The sequence below is a fragment of the Aptenodytes patagonicus genome, chromosome 7, assembly GCF_965638725.1.
Source record: "Aptenodytes patagonicus chromosome 7, bAptPat1.pri.cur, whole genome shotgun sequence".
In the NCBI taxonomy this organism is placed as follows: domain Eukaryota; kingdom Metazoa; phylum Chordata; class Aves; order Sphenisciformes; family Spheniscidae; genus Aptenodytes; species Aptenodytes patagonicus.
Window position 1 is genome coordinate 8,620,090 of NC_134955.1, and position 18,806 is coordinate 8,638,895.

At 37.7% G+C, this 18,806-nt stretch overlaps 2 protein-coding genes across 4 annotated transcripts in view; one reads left to right on the forward strand and one right to left on the reverse strand.

The window, feature by feature from the left end:
* Positions 1 to 4,814, reverse strand: part of IMMP1L (inner mitochondrial membrane peptidase subunit 1) — a 37,380-nt gene extending 32,566 nt beyond the window's left edge. For all 3 annotated transcript variants that reach the window (XM_076343879.1, XM_076343882.1, XM_076343883.1), the window contains exon 1: positions 4,778 to 4,814. The gene's annotated coding sequence lies outside the window, so the exon portion shown is untranslated. The remainder of the gene's footprint in view (positions 1 to 4,777) is intronic.
* Positions 4,815 to 4,955: 141 nt separating this feature from the next.
* The window catches only part of ELP4 (elongator acetyltransferase complex subunit 4), a 159,098-nt gene continuing 145,247 nt past the window's right edge, over positions 4,956 to 18,806 (forward strand). Inside the window, exons 1-2 of the mRNA XM_076343502.1 lie at positions 4,956 to 5,133; positions 10,794 to 10,829. Of these exons, the coding sequence (XP_076199617.1) occupies positions 4,956 to 5,133; positions 10,794 to 10,829 (214 nt within the window). The remainder of the gene's footprint in view (positions 5,134 to 10,793; positions 10,830 to 18,806) is intronic.

The following is an 18,806-nucleotide window of genomic DNA, read 5'->3' on the forward strand; positions in this document are numbered from 1 at the left end:
TGTTGGCTCATGGCCTGAAGATCCTGCACTTTCAAACTTAGCCCATTCTAGCTAGTTCAAAGATCAGGAAAATGAAGCCATCTTCTTTGCAGCCATAATCCATGACCTGCTGTTAGATACTTAAGAACATCTCAAAAGCAAACTACCTTGTTTCAGCTCCCAGCGGGAGCTCAGCAGGGCACTGGATCACATGACTGAGAGCCCTACTAGTCAGGTGACTCAATAGCTAATCTGATTTGGTGACTATAAAACTTTAATCAGTACAGTCTAATACCATCACATTCCAGAACTGATGAGGGAAGCAGCTTGGCGATGTAACAGCAAACACTAATAAGATTATGAATTAGAACTGCCACTAGGATGCAGTTTTCTAGTTCTCTATCCCATACATAAACCCAACAGAAAAATATTACTGAAAACTGATCAGGCAGACATACACTTTTGAAAGAAAATGCACTCCTGTGTTTTATTCCAAAATGGACAGCATTTTGCTCATTGCCACGGAAGGACAAGAGCAAACACTGAATCTTATAAGGCACAATTAAAACATAGCAAAAACAGTAATTTGAAGTCAAGGAAAATAAAATATGTACATAAGTAACAGTCTTGTTGAGAAACACTGCTCAAATACAACCTCAGCTTGCATTAACTGAAGGTCCAAAGAGTTTACATCTGCAACCCATGTAGGTTGCATGCAGTAAACAAAGAAAAGAGGCAATGACAGCCACAACAGGTGTGTTTCCTCTTATCAAGCACAAAGTATCTAAAGCACACTTTAAGAAGTGCTGCTATTTGGGGACACTAGGATATTCACCAAATCCGTAGGCTACGGCTTTTGAAGCGAAATGACAAACATACTTGAAGATCAAATTCCAAGCATACCTTTTCCCAAATGTTTTGATTGCTCTCTCGCTCACCCATTGTATTCCCTCCATTTTTTCCTTAGGGAATTCTCACCCAAAATCCTCTTAATCCATCTTAGAATCTGCATTTGGCATAGGCAAGTAGTTGAATTGCATCAGCAAGTTTACAAGGAATGGAAAGAAAAGAGAGTTTGACTTCTTCATACTAGAGTTAGGATTTGCAGTTAAAATTGACATAAACATTTGATCTGGGCTACATGATAACATGCAAGCAGCAAGAAAGAAAAGTTGGTTATTCTACTGTTTAAGACATCCCGATCTAGACACAAAGGTTTAAACTTCTCCATTTTACAATGAGCTGAGTATGACCGCAGTCAGTTGCCATAGCCCAGCTGACAAGAAATAACTTGTTAAGACATTTCCTGATCACTTGCAAATGTCTCCATGTTCTTTAGTTTCTCTGCATTTCAATTCCATCCCTAGAGCAAGAACAGCAGGACTTATCTACCCACTAATGTATATTTGAGGATGAGGGGTTTTTATATAGGAGCACCTAGAATCACAATTCTTATGGTCTTGCTTTCTGTCAGACAGCCCCTAGTGGGATCTTTTACAATGGCTGGAAATTCATCTTTTGGAAAGTGGACTGTGAACATCAGCAAACCTTTAGTATCATTCAAAGAGAGTGAAAAAGCTATTATTATTCCTGGAAATGAAACACCATTGACTTAAAAATAAAGAAAACTCCATAAGATTAGTTTCTTCTCTATTTGTCTGAAATGAAACGCAGGTAAAGTCAGATGTTGTAAGTGGTGTTTTCATAAGCACATACTCACTTGTAAAGCTTTATTGTAATTAATGAATTTTTTTAAAAATTAAATCTTTTAAAAATAGCTTATTTCCACCTGCTTTCTAAATCAGTAGGACTTTAACCGTACCTATCATCTTAAAATGTGACAGAGGAAAAATGAACAAACAGAACTACTGCAATACTTTTTAACATTCAGTTCTTATACTGAGAAACTATTTCTACTTCTCCATATTTTTTGTAATATCTGAAACAGTCTCTTTTGTTCTAAGTTACAATGTAAGAGATAGTTTCTCTATATTTCAAACGATGTCAACTCAAAAATTTATCACAAAAATATCACTTTATTTAAAAATACATAAAATTCTGAAATAGCTGTGAGGTTCACAGGGTGAGGTGAATTAACAGTTCACAGTCAGCAAGAGGTGGAAGGTTCAATTGCCCCCTCCCCACTGTGTGTATATGCCCTTTTCCTTATTGCATCAACTCAGCAATATATCACAAAATTAAGCTATTAAGAAAGTGGATAGATAGTTCCAAGTCAGATTAGCAAGCTGAATCAGCTCGAGAAAGGATCTGACAAGCACCAGGGTTTGTTAGGCTGAATCACTGCAAGCAGAGGAGGAAAAGGAAACAACACTTCCTCTTTTAGAAATGCTGACCTATTAGATCAGCTCAGGAGACACTGAGATTTCCAGTAAATTTGCACTTTATGCAAGAAATTCTAAAAGTGGTAGGACCACAGCACAAGTATTCCCAATTGCAAAATGCTTTCAGAATCTGGGCTCCAAAGTGAAAGAGAAAAAAAAAAAGAATTATTTAGCCTCTAGTTTTAATTTCCCTGTAGGAAAATAAGATAAGAAAAAGGAAAAAAAGTATAAAAGCTACCTGTCAGAGAAGTACCAATGAGAAATGGACAAACAAGAGAGAGGCCTCAGCCCTGGATGTGTATTTACACCTATTCTGTAAAGTTAATGCAACCTATATTAGTACATTTTACTTAAACAAGCAAAAAAATACTTTGTCTCATTGAAGTAACAAAAGGAAGTTTACTGCTTAGAATGGGGCGGGGGGGGGAAAATCACTGAGACAAAGTACACATAGGATATCGTTCGATTCTTTTTCTGATAAGCAAGTGGTGACTTAGCAATGATATCCTCTTTGGATTACAAGCGTTCAATAAAAAAAATTCTCTACAGATATACTGCAATTTTTAATAGCATTACACAACTGCAAGCACTCATACCCGAAATATTTAAGTATCTGGACTCCAGAATGACAATGCAGTAAGAAATGGAAGAGCTGATGTGATGTTTTAGAAGTGGAGAACTCTCTGTAAGTTTCAGCCTCCTCAATTATACAGAATTTACACCAGAGAATCCCACTGACAAGAATGGATTCTTGAACTCTTTTAAAAAAGAATTGTGAATTATGCTTTATGCCTTTATTTTGTTAAAGTCTTTCCTTTTCCAGATATTCACAAGTCATTACTCAGACCCTACAGAAATGACAGTTAATAGCTATATTTATTTCTTGCCATGTTTTTAAATGTGTCCTTTGATTTTTTCCCCCTCTAGAGACAAATACTTCTAACATCCACTGGACAATAATCTACATTTGAAATTAAAAATTATTTAATATTTCACAGTTTGGCATTAAGACAACCTCTTGATACTCATGATAAAGATCTTAAACCGTCCACTCCTTAACATGTAAAGAAGTTTGGTCAGCAGCAAAATGAATGCAATTTCACCGGCTAGGAAGACGTAATACTGAAACTTCATGCTCCTGAGCTTGAATATGGTATGAAGGAAAAACTTTGAGGTTCAGGATTGTTAACACATTGTTGCTCTTTCTTGCTGTTCGTATTTAATATGAATATTATTTTTTCCTCAATTGAAAAAGAAAATTAAAAATCAATTAATAACAACCACAGGTGTTCAAAAACTATGGTTTATAGCAATAACAAAAATCATTTATTGAAATTAGAAATAGAGAGTGGGGAATTATGACATTAGAGCATCATTAGTACATCCTGCTATGTGTAAATGTCTTCCAAGTAGCTTTTGATGCATCTGAAACACCAACAGATTAAAAACAAATACACAAATACTTGTCACAGTGGCTCTTCTATATGCTCATAGGGATTTCTCTTAAATTCAGAATACTATAACAGAAAGTGTTGATTTGCAAAGCAAGCATACTAAAATTTTTCTGTTAAGATAAAAAGCATTTTAATGTCTTTGTATAAAACAAGAACAGAAGAGAAAATATCAAATTCCAATATTTCACCAATTTTTTTTACATACACTCAGTTTAGGGTAGTTGTTTGTTGCCGTGTACAAGGGCACAGGCTACTGTCCATAAATTGCTAATAAAAAGTAAAGGACATGCTAATCTTCCAAAATACACAAAATAACTTTCTATGGTATTAGTAACAGATTCAACAATAAATGCTAATGAAGCACAGAAGTTACATTTCTCACATCAAGCAACTTTTTCTGCTATAGCTTTTGGCTTATAGCATGGTCCAGAGCCATCGTATTGATGCAAGATCTTGCTTCCAAGTGAGAGGTCTTAAATCACACATTTATTACAGATCCGCGGTTATTTACAAATAAGAGAGCGACTCCAAGCATACTTACATATTATGTTACATACAGTTACTTAAACGCCGTTAGATAAAAAGAACGTTTTACAAATACTTTTTCCTTCCTATTCACGTCCAGGCTCGCGCACGAGAAAAGCTTTTTTCGAAGGAGGTGACGCCGACGGTGCGGCACAGAGACTGGCGAGATAACCCAGGGGTGCACACGACTCACTGTACTTCAAGCCTTACTGACACCTCGGGCATCCCAACCGCCCCACAGAGAAGAAAGCGGGGTTTTCCCCCCCGCAGCACGGCCGGCGAGGCCGAGTCACCGGCACCGCACTGGCACCGCACAACCCACGCCTCCTCACGCCGGCCCCGCGCCAGGGCGGGACGAGACCCGGCCACCACCTCCCGCTACCAGCCTCCCCCCTCAGACCCGGACCTCGGCCGGAACTCCGGGACCCCCGCCGAAGCGACACCCCGCGCCCTCCGGCCCGGCCCCGCCACACTCACCTGCCTGCTCGCTACCGGGCACCCTAGCCCTTCCCCCGCCCCTTTAGCCCGCGACGTGCAAACAACGCAGTCTCCCATTGGATAGCGAGTTTCCCAAACCGCTCTGCCATTGGTAGAGAGGAAAGGGCTTGATTCTTCCCGGCGTCCCCTTGCTCCTGTCAACCCACAAGCAGCCGAGATGGCGACGGCGGCAGCGGCAGCGGCCGGGGGGGCGGCGCGGGGCCGCGGGGCCACCAGCTTCCAGCGGAAGGCCGCGGCCGGCAGCCGCCTGGCCGCTATCGCGGGCACTCGGCCTTCCGTTCGCCATGGGCAGCTGCTGCTCTCCAGCGGGCTCCCCTCCCTCGACTGTGTGCTAGGTTGGTGGGAGCGGGACCTGGGTGCTGCCCTCCCCCGCCCGGCGACCCTCTCCTTTGCCAGGCCCTGCCTGTCATTTACCTTCCATAACCCCGCAGCTACTCCCGCAGGCTTTTCCTCCGTCCCCACAGTTCCTGGGATTGGGGGGAGGATCGGGGGGGAAGAGGAAGGGGCAAAGCAGGATCCGTTTCCCGCCTTGAGCGCCCCCCCTGCCACCCCCGTGTGAGGAGGAGGGAGGCGGTACAGGCAGGTGCGCCTGTTTTGTAGCCTGCTTGCGGAGGAGAAGATTGCCATTTACCGTTCATTTAAATCCGTTTAAGCAACCTTTCTAGAGTGGAAAGCTACTCTGTAAATTTACTTGGTAGCACGTTCGTGTCGTATTTCAAACTGTCACAGTAAAGGGTCTGAAGTTTTTGTTTTTAGAAAACATGTTTGCTGAATTAACTCATAGTTGAATTTGGTGTAGTTCTGATTCTTCAGTATGGCAGTTTTTAGGATGCGTTTGACCATAAGTCTGAACTCTCGGTGTGGCTTGCTCACTGCTGCCACATCATTATAAATGCCACGTTTAGATAAGTTACACTGGTGTGACGCTGTTCTTACTGTCTGTGAATCTGCTTTTGCCTACTGTCAGTGTCAAGATGCTAGATAGATCCTTGGACTGATCCGTTGTGACCATTGCTATGTTGTAATCTGTGGCATGAACTAGCACTGTTTACTTGGATTGGGAACTAGTTCATTTCACGGGTATGAACAGCAGGTTTCATCTGTATGCATTAGGGCTGCGTGATCCTTTTACTAACTACTGATACAGTTGCAGTACATCTTCAGTGTACATAGATGGGACTACTTTTAGGTGAGGAAGGCTTGACTTTAGTTTTGCTCATTCATCCATGGAGGAGTACATGGAATATAGGTATATTTCATTTTTCTTTCTAAGAATATTCTGTATGAATAATGATAAATATAAAAGTTGTATCTATTCTATAAAAAAGTTTTTGCAGCCTGTGTATCTTAAGCAGAATCACACTTCTGTATCTTCTGTGTGCGTCTGTTTGGTAGGGAACATCTGCATTTCCATCAGGGATTGGCATCCTTGTGGCGGAAGCTCTTTCTCCTTAACAGAGAAGTATTTCATTATGTGAGTGTAATTTGTGAAACCCTTTGGTTGCATAAATTTAAGATTTGCATTGACTATTCCAGTTCTTGTTCATATTCCCTTTTATAAACTGGATTTTGCACAGCATGGGTCAGAAGATGTAGGCGACTCCCGTGGTGGCAATCCCCTAAATGTCCAGGCATTTGCTAACATAATTAGTGGTTTGTTATGGAAACTGGGGAGACTTCTTCCAGTAAACCCAGGATCCTTTCTAAAATACCTTTTCCTTGTCTTTTAAATATTCAGTAATTTCCTGACCTTAACAAATTTTACACTTGAACATCAAGAAAGTTCGTCAACCCTAGGAATAGCAACTTTTGAAAATACTTTTACAATGTTTTTTGGTTTGTGGCATCTTTGAATAACTGGGAAACCCTATATTCCTGTGTTAAATCTTTGCTAACCTCCTAGCCCTTAAATCACTGATTTCTGGAGTCTGAGTGGGTAGGCCGGGAAAGAGTCATACCAAACATACTGTACTATAATAAAATTTCCATTCATACCAGGTATTAGGCATTGTTGGAGACAGACCGCCCAGCTAGGTGGGCCTGTACAGAATCATTGATTTTGGAGGCTGGGGAGGGACCTCAGGAATTCATCTGTTGCAACCTTAAAGCAGGCTCAGCAGTGAATTCAGAGTTTGTTGCTCATGGCTTTGTCCAGTTGAGTCTTGAAAATCTGCAATGGCAGAGATTTCACAGCCTCTCTGCACAACCCAGTCCAATGCTTAATTATCTTTGTACAGAATTTTATTTTTCCTTATATCCACTTGGAACTTTTCCTGTTTCAATTTATGACACTTGTTTCTTGCCCTCCCACTGTGCGCCTCAGCAAAGAGCTCAACTGTCGTCGCAGCTTCTCTTAGTTGCTGGCAGGCTGCTCTTAGGTCTTCCTCTCTTCTCCAGGTTAAACAAGCCCAGTTCCTTCAGCCACTCCTCTTGGGTCATTTGCCCCATCTCAGTGCCCCTCCGCAGGACTCAGTTAAGTTTATCTGTACTTCTTTCTTGTACTGAGGGGCCCAAAACTGGATGTTGTATTCCAGATGTGATCTAATGAGTGCTGAGTAAAGGGTAGTAGTCACATCCCTTGACCAGCTGACTGAGCTTGTGTTCATGCAGCCCACTATGCTGGTGACTGTAGAAGTATTGTACCTGGTCTCCTTCGTGTCCTTTTTGGGTGTATGTGGAAATGTGTCATAAATATCTTGCAGAATGCTGTTTATGTGTTTCTTAAAGAATGCTGTTACTTTTTTTCTTTCATCTTGCCCACTAGCAGTTAATAATTGACTGTACAAAATATTTAATTTTATCGTCACCAGGGACTGAGGACAAACCTTTTTGTATAAATTATCAATGGAAGTTAATATAAACTGTTTTAGTCTGGTCTTTTTCATAGACATATTTTTTAATGGTCACCAGGCATCGTCTTCCAGCTGTCACACTTTGGGCTTGGATTTGAGTTTGCCTTGTCCAGAAGGTGCAACCGAAATACGGTATTATTTGCCAGACACGAAGATACAGCTTATGAATAACTGTGAGTAAGGGAAAGCGTGGCGTTATCAGACACAGGTCTAATTAGAAACTTCTGAAGAGAGGAAAAGGCAGAGGATATGTGGAGGAATTTCTTTTACCCTACAGCTACTGGTTGATACGTTACATTATTGTTGATAGCTAGCTCTTCCTTAATAAATGCATTTCCTTTCAAAACAAAGTGGTAGATAAGTGCTGGATTTCAAATGCAGTATTACCATTAAGGTGCTTCTGACATTTCCAGGCTTTATATTCAAGTTTACTTTCAAGGTTTCTAGACCATATATGCCTGATTTGTGCCGAAGCAGTTCTCTGTAATGAGCTGTAACTATTGTGTAATATAACCATCACATGCTTGGGATTGAATGTTTTGTTGCAAGCTGCTTGAAAAAGGTCACAGATATGCTTTGAAAACAATTGGGACACTTCTCAAGTTGCAAAGTTTGTTGTGTTTCTGTCCCTAAGGTCTTAAATCTCATAGCTGTAGGTAGCAATGAGGAAAGTTATGAGTCTTGCTTAGTTGTTTACATGTACTACTGGCAAAGAAAAATTACAATAGCAAAATAAGAAAGAATTACAAGTTCACAGCAGTTTTCTTAGGAAACTTGAAGATTTTACCTCTTCCTTTTGATTCTATCAATGTTCCTGCTACTTTTTCCTGTTGTCTGTTTTTTGCTTAATTTACTATTACTATTGCTCATTGTGATATGAATATGTAAGCATGGTGACTGCAATAGTTTTACATTCCGTGTAATAGAATGCACTTGTACAAACTGTTCACTACATCTGATAATGTAAAGCCAATCCTCTGACCTGAGTTTGCCTTTAGCAACCAGGATATGTGCACATATGTTACAACTCTGGCTTGTAGAAAGAGACAGTACAATCAATGATCTGAAAATATCGTGAGAATTTTGACTGTGCTGACATACTGTTTGACAAACAAATTCTCTCGTGCAAGCAATTTAAAAGCAGAAGAGACACTACTTCTGTGGTGGCTACAAGTGAGCTTTTTATAACCAAGATTTTAAGTCCTTATTGCCATGAGGCAATACATTACTCATGGCTGTTTTCATAGTACATCTTTTGGGTTCATTTGCATTTATCTCATGAACAAATAGAATGAAACAAAAATTGGTGGATTAGAACATGGGGATTTCATGAGTGATTCTAACTTTCCAATAAACAGTACTTATAGTTGGGGTTTTTTTAAATATCTGGGAAATGCTTGATAACTTGATAAGTTTGCCGTAAATATTGAGGCATTTGTACAGCTTGACTCAAGAGCATAGCTTAAAAAATCCGTGATGTGTTGAACTACAACTATGAAATTAGTAGCTGACTAAACATTTGCACTGTGGTGTACTGCTCAAATTGTGGTACATGAGGACATGACGACAAAGTGATTCTGTTGTGGTTTTAATTCAGGTGTTATTATGTGACAATATTAGCACTTTTTGACCTATGGGAGAGAAATTTGCGTTTTCTCTTCCTTCTGGGCATATATCAACATTACAGGTGCTACAGACATTCATAGTCCCACCAGCAGAGCTAAAGATTAAGACGTTGATCCAATCCCTATTGGAATCAATTTCAAGTGAAGTTTAATGAGCTCTTAAATTGATAGACTGAATTATCCTGTTCACTAGAGTCCATCTATGCAGTCCAGAACTGACTTCTTTTATCAAGAGGTTTGGATATTGTGCTGATGTGATTCAGTTTGCTCCTAACTTGCTTTTAAAGCAGTATGTAATTGCAGAAGACATACTTCAGTTTCCTTCATGCAAAACGCTGCAGTAGGCTAGTTACATATGGCCATCAGAACACTTCCAGGAATTTTGAGCTTTCCTGTCACAGTGTTATATGATTGTGCAATAAAATATTTGTAATCTGATTTCAAGTTATTCCAATACTTTCAGTCTTGGAACGCAGATTATAAAACAGTTTACTCTTCACCTAAAAAAAAAAAGAATTCTTCTTTCACCATCTTTGTTAAAATTCCTTCTTGGGACAGCCATTTACACTGCTGTTACATAATTATGCTTGCTGTCTCTTCAAGGAGGAAATAAAGCAGTCAGGATGGGAGTTCATAGTTGGTTTTTTTTCCTGGTCCTCCACACTGTTGAGATCAATGGGATAAGAATCTGTGTATCAAAACATATTGGGAGTATTCTATTCTGTCTATTATTCATTCAGTCATCTGTGACTGGAACATAAGCATTGATTGTAATTGTTTAAGCAAAAAGAAAAATAATAGTGGCCATGTATAAATCCGTCAAAATGTATTTTTATTTTTGAACAAATATTTTAATCAGCTGCATTCAGAGTTGTTTTTATGTCCAAGACATACTATAAAAGACTTTAATAGTATATTTTTTCAGGTGTGTGTTATGATGTTTATGATCTGTCAGTCCAGGTTTCATTGGGTGAAGTCTTACCTGCCTTATTGTCATGTCTGTTTTCAGTAATAAGATAAAAACCAGTGGAGCCAGGATTTTGCCTGGTTGACCTGGGTGGGAATTTGCTAGCCTCTTCATAGGTCACTTTACATACATGGTTCTTGGTACAAAGGAATATCACTTGGTAGTGATTATTACAGATTTAATTTGAAGAATGTTTACTCGCTTGAGTCATCCAAGTAAAAATTCACTGGCTCAGACCATACATCATTGTAGTAGTACTTGAGCGTAGTTGCGTAGAGCTCTGCAGGATCTTTTTACCACAATGATGATAGTACAGTATATTGTGAAAGTAATTGTAATGTGTAATATATAATTACATGTAATGTATAATTATTTCATAATAGAGAATTGTAGGAAGTATTGCAAAGGTAATTAAAATGTTGTTCACTTTTATATTTTTAAATTCCCCGTTATCACCTCTCTTTGACTTATAAACTAAGAAAACTTAATTGTTCTCTAACATAGTATTAAAATGTAGTCTTACTTTATTCTTCATTTTGTTTTGTTTCCAGGTGGAGGCGTAGCTGTTGGAACCCTTCTTCTTATTGGTTAGTATAGAATATATAGATACTTAAAGCCATATCCTGATAAGTTTTGCTCGTTGTAATGTATTTATCAAATAACCTGTCTTTTCATTGTTTTTTAAACTCAGACTTTAAGAAAGTATAACTCTCAGGCCCCTTCACTTTGGATAGCCTTCAGAGTGTACTATTGTCTATTTCAAGAATTACTGGAGGTGATCAAAACCTTACCTCTAGACAGGTTTGAGCCCCCAAGAAGAACACTGCAGAATTCTGTTTGAAAGCAGGGCATTTAGCAAATTTCAGGACTTTTTAGGAAAATATTCAAATTACTGAAGATCATCTAAATGACTTGATTTCCTGTAAGATTCAGACTGTTTATCATGACAAAGATTTTTTTTTTTTTTTAATTTGGCTTTCTGAGGAAGATGTGAAATACAGAATCTTTTTAATCTTTTGGTTGCCAGAATCAACTAAGAGAAAGCTGATGGAAGCCTGCTTTCTGTCAGGATGTGGATGAGGCACACTGAGATGATTAAATAGGTTACAACAGAACTCCCTTTGCAGACTACATTGAAACTGTCTTTGTAGACTGTACCATGTCTCCATTGCAGCCAAGATGCCCAGCTTTCCTTTCTGTTTAAAGTGTAGCAAAGGGGAAAAGGACTATTGTACACATACATCTTGTCTTCATATCCCCAGGGTACGTACTGGACCTTAGAGGCAAGAAACATTTCCCAGCCCCCTCAGTTTAAGCATAGCCACCAAAAACACAATTGCGAGGGAAGACTAACTTCTTACAAGTTAGTCTTGTAAGTGCTCACAGTTTCAGCATATAAGTAAAGATGATCGTCGTTACAGAAGAGAAATTGAAGGAGGTACCATCTGATATGTCACATCAGTTCATTAATCTTGGCGTTCTAAGGATACAAAACTACTTCAAAGTGATGTAAGGGCTGAACGGTGATAGAAATGTGATTTTTTTCCTATTTTAAATGTTTATCAGATTAATGTTTTTTTATGAGAAACTTTCAAGCTTGTTACTTTCCTAGCAAAAAGAACTGATATTACAGGAAAAAAATGAAAGGTTATTAGAGAAACACCTGTAGTTATGTGGAAAACATCTGCATCTGTAATCTGTGTTCACATCTTAAAACAGTATAACAATTTAAATACTACTTTTTAATACCAAATTGCTGGAACAGAGAACTAGGAACCTAGGGACAACAGATCTAGCTTTTAGTCACTTTTAGTCACTGCAATTCTCTGAACTGTTGGGAGTCTAGAAAGTTGTGTGATTGTTTTCTCCCACTGAATAAGAGGTAAAATACCTCAATTTCCTTATTTGTAGGAGTGATGAAAACATGTATCACATTGCAAAGCTATTTGAGATACGACAAGCAATGTCTGAGTGCCTACATATTAAGTGCCAAAAATCCTGCATTAAAGCCTTAAAAATGAATTTATTATTTTAAGTTAAAACAGTGGATTACAGGGAGACAAATGTCAATAGATTTGAAATTGGTAGGTAAAATCTGGAAGATAAAAGTAAAAAAGATGTTATTACAGATAAAAATGCCAGTTTCTCACTGCAGAAGATTGAAAGTGTAGTAAGGCGCCATTTTGGCTAAATCCTGAGCTTTTGAATGCCTCACAGGTTGTTGAGGATCAGTGCAAAATTGTAAAATGGGACTGTAGAGACAAAATCTGAAAAACTCAGGTACAGAGTAAGATACAACTAGCAAGAACTATCCAGAGTAATACAGATTTTTCTTAAGTACCTCAATAGTTATGAGAAGTCCAAGAGGATTGGTTGGTTACTTGACAAAGCGGAAAAGCTAGTCATAGTTGATATTGAGAAAGGGGAAAACTGTAAAAATTTTTGTATTAATCTTCACCCAGAAGGAGCGCTGAAATCTCATGACTATCGTAATTGAGAACAGTGACTAGATTTCAGCTTTGCCTAGGGAAAAAGCAGACTAATGTATGCCTAGGTGATTTGGGTGATTTCAAATAGATGGCGCCTGCAGAGTGTTTTAAGAGGTTGCTGATAAAGTGTTAGGACCATTAGTATTTATGAGAACTGGTAGAGGACAGTGAAGGAAAGAAGGAACTGGAAGATTAGAAAATACAAATACAGTTTTTATTTTTGAATGCTGTTGGAGGAGTCGCTGAACTATAGCTCAGAAGAAAAGAAGGCTATAAGTAGCAGCTGGTATGTTGAATAAACTTTCTGTATGAGAGAATGAACTTGTGGATAGACGATAAGCAGGACATGCCATTTATCTTCACTTTAGTAATGCTTCTGACACTATTTCAAATGGCATTCTCATAATCAAAGCTAGGAACCATACTTTGTGTTCATTTCTACTATGCATTCTTGGTGTTTATAACGCAAACTAGCTCCACAACTTAAGAGATTACCATTGCATCCTTCCCATTATATCTTTTTTGATGTTCTGAAGTAGGCTTTTTACTTCCAAGAAGTTTAGTCTCCTGATCACTTGAAAGTATTTCTAGTAATATCGTTTAGAATTCATTGGCATGAAATTTATGCAAAGACAAAAACATCATGTCTCTAGTGATAGGCACCAGTAGGCTAGCAGCTGTTCAGAGTGTGGCTTTTCAGCCTTAAGAAAGATTTAATCAGTAATTTTCAGTCATTTTCTGAAAGGGATGAAAACAGTGTGGTCCCAACATTTTATCTATGTTTACTTTCACGGTGGAATGACAGCTGTCACTTGGGAGACTGGTCTGCATTTGTATCTAGAATTTTGGTTAAAATATTTTGAATTGTTGTAATATTTTGAATTAGTCTTAACACTAAAGAACCTAACAGTGAGATTTGGGGAGAACTTACTTGAAATCTGTTTTAGCCACTATTGGGATTACTTCATGTTATCTTTTGTTGGTATAGGGCTCGTGAACCTGCACTAGAGGCTGAACAGCATTTTCTGTTTGCCAGTGAGCAAGGTAATTGCTCTTATTATGGCTTGTTGTTACTTTAAGGCTAGTTTTTATTTCTACATTTTATCCATCATTAGAGACAGGTGTTGTTGTCTCACTGAATCTTAGAAAATATTGATTTTTCTGTAAAGTGTATAAATTAGTGTATATTGTGGTGCAGATTAAGTAACTTGAATAGTTGCCTACCAGAAAAAATAACTGACATTACCTCATTCCATATAGGCCACTATCTGTGTAATGGCTACCATTTAAGTTCAGATTTTTTGAGAAAACTGAATTGATACAGCAGTTCACTATTGCTGAAAGAAGTTGTCCAAATCCTTCTCCCCGTTCTTGGCTGTGCAATCTTGTTGTTCCTTGAGCTGGTGCTAGTGCTTTTCAACTCTCAGCTCTCCAAGTTGACAGAAAACTCACCCAGTTAAAGAGTGGAGACTTTTCTGTCTGCTTAGTGACCTGAATCAGCTCACTAACATGCAAGATGAGTACCAGAGCTAGCACAAGGGAAAGAAGGACTGCACAGTGAGGACTAGGAGAGAAAGTAGATGGCCTTTTTCAAGGCAGAAAGTGCCAGTTAAGCTTAATTTTCTCATGAAATTTCACCCAAATTTCTGTGAATTCAGGAAAAATGATAGAAGTTTTATCTCTTACTGCTTTCAATGAAGATCTTGCTTTTCTCACTCAGTTTGAGAAGAGCTGCAATCTTGCTATGGACAAAGGAAGAAGAAAAAAATGTTAGAACCTGTCATATATTACACAGATCAGAGATTATGAAACTAGATGAGTTTTGTTTTGTCTTCCCATTACAATATTCACTGCCCCTTCCAGTAGATGAACTGGGTGGCATCAAATGAACCTACTAGCTGGAAAATTGTCATTAAACAAAAGAAAGTTGTTCTTCAGATGGTATGCAATTAAGTGGTGGAATACTTCGCCATAGGGTGTTGTGGATGTAAAAAAAAATCATGGTCTCAGAGGGAAACTGGGCAGCTTGATGGAGGAGAAAGCCATTTGCATTTCTAGGTTAGTGGATACTAAATCCGGCTATGGAAGTCCTTGAGCTACAAATGGTGGGAGTCTGAGCAAGTGCTTGGGTGAAGCATCACATTTACTTGTTCAGTTCTTACTACCTCTTCCTAAATATCTGCTTTTGGCTACTGTTGAGCATAGGGTTAGCTATCCATTTGACCTGACCTTAATGGCACCAGATGAAGCGAGTACAAAGGCAGTGAGCTTTGTGTTCTAATGAAAGAGATGACAAGACTCAATGATTTGAAAATGATAGGATTTTTACCTGGATTTTTTTTTCCCTTCCTCTTGAGTGCATAGCTGGCAATACTCAGTGGTGGGTTTTAATTTACTTATCCGTCACATTGGTTGTTTATTTGTGATCTGATATTAAACTTAGCTTCACAGAAACATGAAGGAGAATCTCTCTTTTAGATTTGAAAGCTAATTTTTTTCCCGAATAAAAGTTACCATATATTATTTTGAAACATACAATTATATACAAAAAGTCTTAAAGTAAGAACTATATTTATTCATGACTCATTGGTCTAAAAATGTTTAGACTAATTTTTAAAGTTGGTGCAGGAAGAATTGTAACTGCATTGTTAGAATATCCTGTCAATATACAAAAAAATTCTGTCATGAGATTAGTCTAGGCAAGCTTAATTTTATACAGGATTGAAGCTGTCAGTGATAAACCTCCTAGGAAGATCTTTCTGCGTTGTACTCCAAGTGTTATAAAAAGGTTAAATTCTTCCCCCTTCCTTCAACATTCTCTAAGGCAAGAATAAATTGCATTACTGTTAGCTTAGCTCCCTTTGCAAATTAAATGCTCATCTTCATTATTTGACACATTATCTTGGTTAATTTAACCAAATAATAGTAGATTCAGGGTATTAAAATATTTATTTTAACTATTGTGTTCTGGAGATATAGTAATGGCACAGGTTACTTGATAAGACTGTAAAATATTGTTTGAAATATAAGTGCACAATTTTTTAAAATTTAATTCATAATAAAGAGCATCATGATTTTCAGTTGAACTTAATTCTATAATATATTCTTTTGACAGTGTGTTATTTATATGAGAATTAGAGAGTTGAGGCACATGGTAGTCTCATGCAAGATCCTAGCTACTAGAGGAATTTGAAACTTCCTGGGTTTTGTTGGTATAGCAAGAATGTTTTGGATTTTAACTAGTACTTTAATTTCAAAAGGTCTTACTGTACTGGGTTTATAAGAAGTGGTAAAACAAGCATTCTGACTCTACGTGAAATGAAATTTGAACACTATCAAAACAGTTTGTTCAATATGAATGTGAGGCCACTTGTTTTGTTGTTTCATCTTGAACTGCTCCAGATTAGCTTTCTAGAAGAATCTCCCCTTTCAAAACAAACAAGTAGTACAGCTGTTGATTAAGCACACTCCTTTTCCCCCTCCCCTCTCCAATGTACTCCAGCCTGTTGTATGTCTGTTTTGCCAGCCTCAGGAAGAGTTTCCAGAAGGATGTTATTTTGTTTTTTAAATATAAGCCTTGTTTATATAACACATTCTGTATAGTGAGTTACAGTGCACTCAAATAGGTCTGTCCTGGGTACCCTATGAGAACCTATTCTTACATACCTTTAAGATGCTCTAGATTTGACAAGGTCATTGACAGCTAAATGTTTTAAAGATTATCGGTAGGAGGGGTTTTGTTGGTAGCTGAGGTCAATTATTAAAAGTTAAAGTTGTCTGGTTAAAAGCAGGTCTATACTTGCACGTTCTGAGCCTTGAAGCAGTTTCAGCTACTTTAATTAGCTACTATTATTTTTGCTAGACATGCAATTTAACCTGACTGGTAAGAGCTCTCTTCAATTGTCAATATAATTGAATTTATCACCTTTTTAAAGTTGAAAAAGATAATCTCCGGAGAGGTACAAAACAGTGATTTGCTAAATATAATTCTACAAAATACAAGTTACCAGAATTCACCTTCCTGAAGTATGGCCAAATGCCAAATATTGTAGCTTATATGTTTGACAACTCCATTTTGGCATGTGCTAATTAAATGCAAGTGACACAGAGTATATCCCCTCAAGCTTAGTAAATGTGGACATTAGTAAAGTATCTTTTAAATGGAATTTCAGATTATTAAAATAATCACATCTTATAACCTGCAGCAATTCAGAGAGATGTTTCATAGCTACGGAAAGACACACCTTAGGTCACAGTACCATACTGTAGAACTATCTGGTGAAAAAATGATCAATACTGATAGACTATGACAGGCTTTTGGCAGCTTTAGGGCAACCTGTCTAGACTTTGTACAGGGGAAAAAAACCAAGCTATCTATAAATTACATTGTTGCAGTCTTATTTTTTCCTCTTATAATTCTCATCATTTTAAGCAATTATACTACAAATTATCTCTGGAGTTTTCAAAGACCTTCGTGCCGTTTAGTATACTGATGTTTAAAAGTCAGCTATTATAAATTTGATCTATACATATCTGTTATCTTATGGTGGATTTTCTTCCTGACTTTTTGTTCCTTTTCAAGTCATAGTGTTTATCCTCCATCCCTCCCTTGGAACAGGAATACCTCTGTGCAGCGGGAGCGTTTATAGCTAGAGATTTTTTCTTAAGGCCATATATTTACATATCAATTTCCATAATTAGATGAGATTTTTGTCCTTGATTTTTATATAAATTATATATTTACAGTGCCTCACTTATACCTGCTTGTTCTCTTGTGTGCTCTAGCTAAACTCCAGTGCCTTAAAATTTTGTATCTAATTCCATGACCCACTGATTTCTCTGAGTAGTGGCTACAGACAGTCCATGCACAAAGGTGTTGAGAATGTCTCTTATGTGTTCAGTAGCCTATACAGTCTAGCGGTGAAAAGAGCCATAAATAGGAATTGGTCTTTATCCTTAGTTTTCAACATGGTTATATGTTGGAATTCATTGCACTGAAACTGACAGTACTACTTTTTCTCCATGACTATTTCAGCCATGAAAGCATGTTGTTGTAGAAAGAGACCAATGGATAATGATCACAATAAACTATTTTATTTATGTCCTTATCTGTAGGATCAGAAGAGGTTTTGTCCTGGAGACAATATGCATAACTTCTAAGTAAATAATCTCTTTTCCTTGTATAGTTTTACGCTTCAGTAGTTACTCACCTGCTACTTAGCTGTAGAACACTCTTTGTTCAAAAAGAATCAGAAAGCTGCGGACTGTTGTGTGACTTGCAGTGACTGGACCCAGAAAAGAGTCTGCAGCTGCGAGAGTCTTATTTGTTTATGTGCCTTATTAGCTAGAAGTAAAGTTCACAATGAAGGCTGCTGACGGGACAGCTCTTTAGCATGGAGGCTAAGAATAAAGATTTGGGCCAGGCTTGTCTTAAGTATCTTGGCTGACTAAAATGCACTTAAGTGTTAGTTCCTACACATATAGAATGGAGATAGTTCTTTTGAACGTGGGTGTAATTTGGAAAAATAAAGGTAACAGTTGAGAATTTATCCTAGCCATCAAAATAGTAAGTCGAAGCATTATCAGAAAGCAAATATACTTCAAAGTATTTCATTCAATTTATCTATGAAAGTAATCAGTGAGCTACTGAAATACCTCTGCTAAATGATTTGTTTGTTTATTTACAAGAAGAAAGCTGTACTCCTATGGTTTTGAATAGTAACGTTACTATTGAAGCCAGGGTACAATGGATGCTATCAAAAAAGCCCCATATGGGTGCACTTTAGATCTTTTGAGTACCACAAAAGTTTAGTGACCTAGAAATGAATCAATAAAAAGCCATCCTCTATGTGACAAATTGAAGAACTGAGGGATTCTTACAGATGCATTGACTTTAACAATTCAAGATACACTGTTTGTAAAGGCTTTCTGAGACACATTTAATCCTTAGAGTACTATAGCAGACTATGAGGTGTTTTATATTTAGATCACTCTCCAATAGTTCATTTCGTATTTTTACTGTAACTTTAGTGTTATGAAAATCAATGTAAGAAGACTAAAGGAAAGGCTAATGCT